At 41.8% G+C, this 10,134-nt stretch overlaps 1 protein-coding gene across 2 annotated transcripts in view; it reads left to right on the top strand.

Annotated features, from left to right (window-relative positions):
- The first annotated feature begins 334 nt into the window (after positions 1-334).
- The window catches only part of LOC137370230 (septin-7), a 139,685-nt gene continuing 129,885 nt past the window's right edge, over positions 335-10,134 (top strand). For both annotated transcript variants that reach the window (XM_068032591.1, XM_068032590.1), the window contains exon 1: positions 335-428. In XM_068032591.1, coding sequence (XP_067888692.1) covers positions 419-428 — 10 coding nt within the window. In that variant the 5' untranslated portion in view covers positions 335-418. The remainder of the gene's footprint in view (positions 429-10,134) is intronic.

Genomic DNA, 10,134 nt, shown 5'->3' with positions numbered 1-10,134 from the left:
AGAACAGTTAATTTTAAATCTGAGAGAGACTTTTGTTAAGCAAAGATATTAAGGGATATGAGCCAAAGGCAGGTATATGGAGTTAGGCTGCCGATCAGCTATGATCTCATTGAATGGCGGGACAGGCTCAAGGGGCTGAATTGCCTACTCCTGTTCCTATCTTTCTATGTTCCATTTAAGATTTCAGTTCAGAAGTTTTCCAATTTGATTTATGGATTTAAGTTAGTTGCATCACTGTTCTCGCAACTGTATTGTTTCCTATTGTCAGTGCTATAACTTTATTGACTTTTTGGTCCAGAAACTAAATGCTATTGTTCTGTTACAGCAACAAAAGAATCTTGAAGGATATGTGGGTTTTGCAAACCTACCCAACCAAGTGTACAGAAAGTCTGTGAAAAGGGGATTTGAATTTACATTGATGGTTGTAGGTAAGTGATTCAAATGTATTGAATTCAGCAATTGTTGCTTTGTCATTTGATTGATGTAGAATTCTTTGTGAAGGAAAACTGGTTTCAAGAAATAGTCTAGAGAAATCCTTGATAACTTAGAGGGTACAGACACTTTGGGATGTGATCTTAAACTGTCCAGGCCCAAATATCCCCAGCTTATTTTCCCAGCTTGTGATAAATGGCCGAGTTTAATTGGGGTCAGGACTTCTGGTTTAAAAAGGAGAAGAATCAGTCATTAATGTGAGATTACCAGGTGAAAGCACTAACTTTCTTTGTGGTTGAGCCCTCAGTGGTCAGATAATGTGACAACACTGTCACTTGAATAGTGTCTGTACCCTGGCAGGAGTTAGTGGCAATAGATGAAAAGATAGAGAAAACCGAAAGAGAAGGGAAGAATAGTGTCATATGACCCATTCTACTGCAAAAAAGAGTCCCAAGAAAAAAGTATTTAGGATAATAGTGCACGAATGAAGGCAGTTTAAATATTTATAAAGTGGCAATAACATTTTAGCATAGGACCTATTGTGTCATTCACTAAAGTTAGATCATTTCTGGTAATAGATTTTAATAGACATCCTCTGTGTCTGCAAAGAGGCAAAAGTTAATTAAACCCAGCAGAATGTATTCCTGCAAAGGGACATGATTGAAGGCAACTTCAGAATTAACAACATTTAATGTTGAGCGACTGGTAACATCATTTCACATGATTTTTTTAAAAAAGTAGACTACGTCAGGGCAATTAAATTTAGCTATTAGCATTGAAGTCGAATATTTATTGACCTGGAATTTTGCAGTGGTAATGGTGAAACTGTCAGCATTTACCATCATTGCTCCTCTAAAACTGTCAGCAGCTTCTAGAGTCCACACGTGCACAGTTAAATGTGGATGTTCAGAAGTTGCTGTTAATTCTCTGCTTCTCCAGAGGGTGCACAGACTGCGATCAATTAGAAATCACTGAACTGATGGGAACTTGCCCTTTTACTCTTAGTCTCAATGTAAAAATACTTGAAAAAGTTAGACCTTGTTGAATGAGGTGATGTTTGGATTTTTAACAGTGTGCTAAGTTCATAATGCTGACCAGCCCCACTGACCCTGAAAGAGTAGTTTTATATCTATGGAATGTTTAATTTCTCTTGTGATTTAAATTATTTTTGTATACGTGTTTTTGATATTTCTGCTCTACCTTAATCCCATCTGTATGTCCGAATCATTTCATTCGCTCTCTAAAATTTTTCAAAAAAAGTGAAAAAACTCTGCGTTTTCCTTCTAGGTTTTCAATCTGGGAATAGTTCAGTGTGATTGGCTGTTTACTTTGGTGACATTGTTGTTGGATGCTTAAAGATCCTGTTGACAGTGCCAGGTTCAAACCAATTTGGGAAAGGAGAAATCTGCACCAGAGATTGTTAGATTTTTGTGACAGCTTTCCAAGATTAGTGACGAGCACCGTCAGTTCACCACTGACCACAAAATTCGGGCCACTATATTGAACATTTCAAATAAAGTTTGCACTGAGATATTCCTCAAAGCTACCAAGATGTCACACAGAATTCCCTTCTCATGCCAGATCATTTTGGTTGGACTTAGGACAGATATTTTCCTTGAGGTGCTGTAGAATTCTAAAGACTCTAAGGATATTTGGGGCTTTCTGCTCTGCCTCGCTTTGCTGCTACTAAATTCCTCTCCATAGTCTGATCCTTACTTTTCTTTCTGCTTTGCTTTGTTGCTGTTAATCCAAGGATTCTAGTCTTGTGGGCATGCTGGGAAAGTACAGAAGGGAGAAAGGAATAGAAGGAAATGTTAAGGTTTGATGAGGGGAGGAAGGAGGATTGTGTGGAGGGTAAACACTGACATGGACTGGGTGGGCTGGGTGGCCTGTTTGTGAGCTGTGCTGTGCAGCACTATTACAAGCTTTGTAAACCATTTCCATTTATATAGATTTCATTTTGCACCATTGGGTGTCCTTGGAACATAAAGCTCACGGAAATTAATTAAAACATGTAAAATTGAAAATGATTTTTGCAGGATATAGGTTGGAATTTACATAGCAGGAACATAGCAGGAGTAGGCCATTCAGCCCATTGAGCCTGCACCACCATTCAATATGATCGTGGCTGATCATCCATTGCAATGCCTTTTTCCCCACACTCTCCTCATGTCCCCTTATGTCATTTGTATTTAGATATCTGTCAATCTCTGTTTTAAACATAATCAATGACTGAGCTTCCACAGGCCTCTGGGGTAGAGAATTCCAAAGATTCACAGCCCTCTGAGTAAAGAAATTTCTCCTTATCTCTGTCCTAAGTGGCTTCCCCCTTATTTTGAAATTGTGTCCCCTGGTTCTAGACTCCCCAACCAGGGGAACCATCTTAGCTGCATCTACCCTGTCTATCCTTTTAAGTATTTTGTAGGTTTTAATGAGATCACCTCTCATTCTTTGAAACTCCAGAGAATACAGGCCCAGTTTCCCCAATCTCTGTTCATTGGACAGTCCCGCCATCCCGCGAACAAGTCTGATGAATCTTTGTTGCACTCCCTCTATGGCAATAATATCCTTCCTGAGGTAAAGGGACCAAAACTGCACACAGTACTCCACGTGCAGTCTAACCAAGGTTCGGTTCAATTGAAGCAAGACTTCACTACTGCTGTACTCAAATTCTCTAGCGATAAAGGCTGGCATATCATTAGCCTTCCTAGTTGCTGCACCTGCATGTTTGTTTTTGTGCCTTGAAGGAATGTATAGTTGCTGTAAACTATGTAGTATTGCTTTAAAGACTATCCATTGCCTATGTACTGTCATACCTTTTAATGTATTTTCCCAGTCCACCTCAGCCAGTTTGCCCCTCATACCTTCATAACTTCCTTTGTTCAAATTTAACGCCCTGGCTTCAGACTGAACTACCTCACTTACAAACATAATGTAAAATTGTATCATAGTCACTCATCCCTAAACGTTCTTTTGCACCAAGATTATGAATTGGCCCTTTCTCATTACATTTGACGGTTAACTGAGGCAGATCACCAGAGTGGTGTAACATTTGAGCGAATGAGTTGGGTAAGCTGGACTCAGACTCCATTTACGGAGAAATTAATCTGTTTGACCTGTTTGTCGTCGTCTTTGAGAATGGATAATGGCTTTACTCTGGGAGCTTAACTCTGTCTCGTTCTATATGCTTAGTGGTATATTTGCATGCTGTGCTGTATAGTAATTACCAAGTTATTTGTGGTGATTGTCTAGTTGTAGTGTACATTGTGGGCAGAATTGTCATGTTTCTTAAAGAAATATTCAAAAAATACAAAGAAAAGATCTGATTAAAATTGAGGGCAGTAGTTCTAAAGGTGGCAATCATTGAGCATTAATCTGTGTTGTCTGTGTGTGTGTGTATAATTTGAGGGTCATAATATAAAATAGTCACTAATCAATCCAATTAACTATCCAATAGAAACCTTTTTACCTGGAGAGTGGTTAGAATGTGCAACATGCTACTACATAGACGAGTTGAGGTCAACAGCACAGTAAATGCATTTAAGGGAAAGTTTTTTTTTAAATCATTCACTGGATGTGGGTTCTGTTGACTAGGCCAGCATATATTGCCCATCCCTAATTGCATTTAAGAAGCTGGGGGTGAGCCGCCACCTTGAACTTCTGTAGTCCACGTGATGTAAGTACCCCCGCAGTGCTGTTAAGTAGGGAATTCCAGAATTTTGTCCCTACATTGATGAACAAAGAGCAATACAGCACAGGAACAGGCCATTCGGCCCTCCAAGCCTGTGCCGATCTTGATGCCTGCCGAAACTAACACCTTCTGCACTTCCGCGGCCCATATCCCTCTATTCCCTTTCTATTCATATATTTGTCAAGATGTTTCTTAAATGTCGCTATCGTATCTGCTTCCACCACCTCCCCTGGCAGCAAGTTCCAGGCACTCACCACCCACTGTGTAAAGGAACAGCAATGCATTTCCAAGTCAGGAGGGTGTGTGGTTTGGGCAACTTGCAGGTGGTGGTGGTCCCTTGTGCTTGCCATCTTTGTCTTCCTTGGTGGTAGTGGTTGTGTGTTTGAGAGGTGCTGTTGAAGGAATGGCGAGTTAGTACAGTGCATCTTGATGGTGCACACTGCAGCCATGGTGCACCATTGGCTGGATGGTGTGCTAATCAAGTGGGCTGCTTTGTCCTGGATGGTGTTGAGTACCTTGAGTGTTGGAGCTGCACTCATCCAGGCAAGTGGTGACTATTTCATCACATTCCTGACTTGTGCTGTGTCGACGGTGGACAGGCTTTGGGGAGTAGGGAGGTGAGTTACTCGCTGCTAAATTCCCAGTCTTTGACCTGTTCTAGTAACCACAGTATTAATGTGGCTGGCCCTCCTTCTGGTCAGCGGTGACCCCCAGGATGTTGATGGTGGGGGATGCAGTGATAATGCTGTCAAATATCAAGGAAAGATGGCTAGACTCTTTGTAGGAGATGGTCATTACCTGGAGCTTGTGTGCACAAATGTTAGTTGCCACTTAGCAGCCTAAGCCTGAATGTTGTCCAGGTCTTGCTGCATGCAGGCATGGACTGCTTCAGTATCTGAGGAGTTATGAATGGAATTGAACATTGCAATCATCAATGAATATCCCCATTTCTGACCTTAAGGAAAGGTAAGAAGGAAGCAGCTAAAGATGATTGAGCCTAGGACATTACTTGAAGAACTCCTGTAGCCATGTCCTGGAGCTAAGATGATTGACCTCCAAAAACCACAACGGCTTTTCTTTGTGCTAGTTAAAACTTCAACCAACAGAGAGTTTTCCCCTGATGCCCATTAACTTCATTTTTATTTGGGCTCCTTGATACCTCATGCCAAATGCTGCCTTGATGTCACAGGTAATCACTGTCAACCCATCTCTGGAATTCTGCTCTTGTCCATTTTTGGACCGAGGCTATAATGAGGTCTGGAGCCACGTGGTCCTCACAGGACCAAACTGCGCATCAGTGAGAATTTTATTGGTGTGGAAGAAGTGCTTCTTGATACCACCGTCGCCCAGCCCTTCCACCATCACTTTGCTGCTGATTGAGAGCAAACAGATGGGATTAACAGGACTTAAGTGGGCAATTTTCTACTTGGCTGGGTGGATTCAAGTGTTCTGACTGTACTGGAACAGCTTGGCTAGGGGTGAGATTAGTTCTGGAGCACAAGTCTTCACTAGAACCAGGATTTTGTTGCAGCCCATAGCCTTCGCTGACTTCAGTGTACTCAGTCATTTCTTGTTATCACATGGAGTGAATCAAAGTTTGGCTTCAGTGGTGAGGATCTCAGAAGAAGGCTGAGATGCATCAGCCACTCGACACTTCTGGCTGAAGATAGTTGCAAATACTTCAGCCTTGTCTTTTTCACTGATGTGCCAGACTTTTCCATTACTGCAGAGATTTGATCTGATCCATTGGTTGTGTTATCTCTTTGCTCTGTCAACAGGATGCTGCTTCTGTTTAGAAACCATGTTGTTCTGTGTTGTAACTTCACATTGGGCCCTAATTTTTAGGTATGTCTGGTGCTGCTCCTGGCGTGCTCTTGAACACTGCTCGTTGTTCCAGGGTTGGTCCTTTGGCTTGATGGTAATGGTCGAGTGAAGATATGCTGGGCCATGAGGTTACAGATTGTTGAATACAATTCTGCTACTGATGGTCCAGAGTGCCTCATGGATGCCCAGTTTGTGATGCTAGATCTGTTCTGAATCCATCCTGGTATTGCCGCACAAGTTGGGGGGTGGTGGGAGGGTGTCCTCAGTGTGCAGATGGGACTTTAACTCTACAAGGACTTTATGGTGATTACTGCTACCAATACTGTTATGGACAGTTGCATCTGCGACGGGTGGATTGGTGAGGACCTGGTAAAGTAGGTTTTTCCTCTTGTTGGTTCTCTGGGCCTGCAGCAGATGGGAAGTCTGCCAGATATCTCCTTCTCATCTCCGTCAGAATTGGTGCTACTGAGCTGCTGTTGGTGTTGAACATTGAAATCCCCCAGAGTGCATTCTTTGCTTTTTCTACCATCAGTACTTCTTCCAAGTGGTGGTCAACATGGAGGAGCACTGATTCAGCAGCTGAGGGAGGGCAATTGGTGGTAATCAGGAAGTTTTCTTGCCTATGTTTGATCTGATGCCATGAGACTTAGCGGTCCAGAGACGTTGTTGAGACCTCGCAGGGCCACCCCTCCCATGGTACACCATTGTGCCGTCAGTTGTTGTGGGTCTGTCCTGCTGGTGGGACAGGACTGCTGTGTTGAAGAAATCCGGGATGTTGACTGAAAGGTATACTGTGAGTTTGATTGTCAGGTTATAGGATAGCATTCTTTTGGCACAAGTCCCCAGATGTTCATGAGGACTTTGCAGTGAAGTACAAAAGGGAGAAAGGAATAGAAGGTTTGTGTGGAGCATGAATGTTATGGACTGGTTGGGCCAAATGACCTGTATTTGTGCTGTTAATTCTGTTTCTGAATTCCACTAAAGGTTTTTAGTGACCATTTGTGTGGCATATAATTTATAAATTGATAATTAGAATTGATGCAGGCCTTAATTTTGGTGTTTACATGAATCGTGTGAGCAGAGCTTTTCATCTGAATCTTGACAGATGTGTTTTTCTGTTTGCAAATATAGCAGTCAGATTACTTGGAGGAAATCCTCCATTGCACCTGAGTGTTAACCAGTTGCTCCTAGTGTCACTGCTGTTGGAGATGAACATTGACTTTCAGAGGCAGCAAAAGTTCTCCCATTTCAGCATAATCTTGCCTAAAATGAAAGTAATAAAATCTCTCCTACTGTTTTATCTTTACTGATCTTGTATAACCATTGGTAATTTTCCTGTATATGGCAATGGCCTAACACCTTGGTTAATTTAATGGCTGTAGTTCCCTGATGATGATTGGCTATCACCCAGTTTTTCTTGGCACAATGTGCCTGGGTAAGTTGACCTTCAGATTGCCCTGTCTTTGCTCAGTTCTCTTAGTGAAGGTGTTCGCCATTGTGAAATTGCATTCAAATTGAACTCTTGTAGATCCATGTTTACCCTGATTTTGCATTGCAATGTCAATGTGAAACCTTTCATTGTCTCAGTAGTAGAATAGCTTGATAAAACAAGTACTAGTGATGGAAAAAAAATGCTGAAATTATGTTTTTAAATCCATTGATAAAATCTTGTTAAAAGCGAGTTGGTGTTGGGGTACAGGAAAATTATCAATGGTTATACAGGAACTTCAGCAAAGATAAAACAGTAGAAAAGGTGTCTATTATCTGTATTTTAGACAAGTTGATGCTGAAATGGTAAAACTTTGGCTTTTTTTTGTCAATGTTGTGTGACCCAAGCATGCTTTTGGCAAAGACCTTTACTGTTGTGAAGTTGCTTGAACCCAGCAGTTAGACTGTTTGGAGGAGGCATTTCGATGCTAGTTGGGTTTGGCATTGCATGACAGAATTCTAAAGTAGTGAGTTCAGTTTAATGTGATTTTGGACCTTTTGAGCAATTCCAGTTGGTTTATTCTGAGGCAGTATAAGCAAAATATTTTGGCACCAGTTCTGTCCCAAGTTTACCGGTCTCAAACCAGTAGCTGCAGTATAAATGCACTATTAGTATGATTTAGTATGGAAGCCAAGTAATGACAGACCTGGTATCCAGCACAACTGCATCAGTGTGTGCCCAGGAGCCAACATGTGAACTGAGCAATGACTCTGCCCATCCTAACCTGAGAAGATCCTTGTGAAGTAATTTTAGTTTGTAACATTCCATTGGGCTTAACTTTAGCTTGTGCAGCTCCTTGAGGAAGGCTGAGAAATGTGTATTAGAACGTTCCCTGAAGTAGATCCAAGTCTATTTCTGGAATCTCTACACTAGGGTCAATAGCAAATGCTTGAGGTTAGGTTGTGACCCGGACAGACCTTTGGCTGCCTACTGGATTTCCAGTCAGGGAAATGACATGATCTGGCTGCAGGCATTTGGCTAACTGGCAACTGATGAAAGTCAGATAATTGAAGAAAACAAGATTGATGGGAATCCTCGGGAGTAGTTGAGGGAGGGTTCAAGAATGAGGGGCCATAGATATAAGATTAAATGCTAGAGATTTAGAACGTAGGGGAGGAGCATCTTCACAGAGATGGGAGGCTGTGGGATTCACTTCCAAGGTTAGTGGCTGAGGCAGAAATTGTTAAGTCAAAAGTAGATTGAATAGATGGGTGATGGGATATCTGAACAAAGTGGATGAATGATTAAAATAATCTGCCTGCTGTGGGGTGGGGGAGGTAATCACAGGCGTGTGCTGCTGGTCTGAGTGGCCTCTGTTGTAACCTGGATATTTTATTTCCATTGGACAATTCTTTTGGAGTTGGACTTGAGGCAGGCTGGCTACAGCAGAGTTCTCCTTTAATTGACCTGTTCATGGCCTTGATACTGAGTGTAATGTGGGAAAATATTCCTCACTATTTCCCTTGAATGACTCCCTGGTGAGGCATGTTCTGAGTGCTTGTTGCTCTCTGATACTTGACCTTGAATATCATTCACAGTGGGTCGTCTTGGTGAGTACCAGTAGCTTATTGCACTTGTAGCAGAAATCACTAAACAGAGATCAGGAACTGGAACCGTGGCAGTTTCTGTTCTCATTTAGCCCCTTCCCTGCACCTTTCTCTTCAACCGCTCAAAAGACCAGTGGTTCTGCGGCCAGTTGTAACTCGTGTCCTATCATCTTGCCAGATGATCATCTTGCACTAGATTGTATATTCAGGATAGTATATTTCTAGTCCCTACTGCTCAGCTGTCTACTACATGGCTGTGGACATTTCTATGACTGACTTCAGACTGGACACAATATGGCATTCAGTGGTGTCCCACTGAACTGGCAGCCCAGAGACATGGCAAGTTGTGAAACTGAATTCAATAAATCTGCTACAGTAGAAACAAAGTGCTGGAAATACTCAGCAGGTCTGGCAGCATCTGTAGCGAGACCAGCAGAGTTATCGTTTCAGGTCTGTGACCTTTCATCAAATTTGCAGTATTTTGCTTTTATTTCAATAAATCTGTTAATTTGTGGACTAGCACCAAAAAAATCTGCACCCTAAGCCAAGCAGCCTACATGTGATTCCAATCCCACTCTGTAGTTGACCCTTAATGTCCTAAGTTTGACTAGAGATGGCTGATAAATGCTGCCTCACTGCAGTCACCCACATTCCAAGAAGCATCTTGAAAAAGGATGTACTTGAAGAGTGAGGGAAGTGATAAAATATTCCATCCACTTGTGGTGACAGCCTTTGCTTGGCAAAAAAAATTCAGTCAAAAAGGGCATGATTTCCCATCATTTAGGCGAGAACAGCAGTTTGTTGTCATTTTTGTTGATTTAAAAAAAAAACTCATCCCGTTTTGAACTGGGATCAGTTTTTCCCAACACAAAATGGTGCTAATATATTTTCCTTGGCACAGATCTCTTTTTCTGGGTGGAGAAACTTCCTGCGTTTTTAGGTTGTAATATGTCTCAATTCTGATGTTGAGTAACTTTAAATGAAGGAAAACAACATTGGAATATTTCCTGCTTGAACAATAGCTGCTAAACAGTTCCCGACAAGTGGTTTATGGATCAATGTGCAGGTGAAGGTTGAAAGGAGTAGTTACATTCACTTGACACACTGTCCTTTTCTCCAGTTGTTTTGGTTATACATTGTTAACAGCTGCA

Source organism: Heterodontus francisci, chromosome 5 (genome assembly GCF_036365525.1).
Source record: "Heterodontus francisci isolate sHetFra1 chromosome 5, sHetFra1.hap1, whole genome shotgun sequence".
Taxonomy (NCBI): domain Eukaryota; kingdom Metazoa; phylum Chordata; class Chondrichthyes; order Heterodontiformes; family Heterodontidae; genus Heterodontus; species Heterodontus francisci.
The sequence above is the reverse complement of the archived record's forward strand: the minus strand, read 5'-3'. Positions and strand labels throughout refer to the sequence as shown.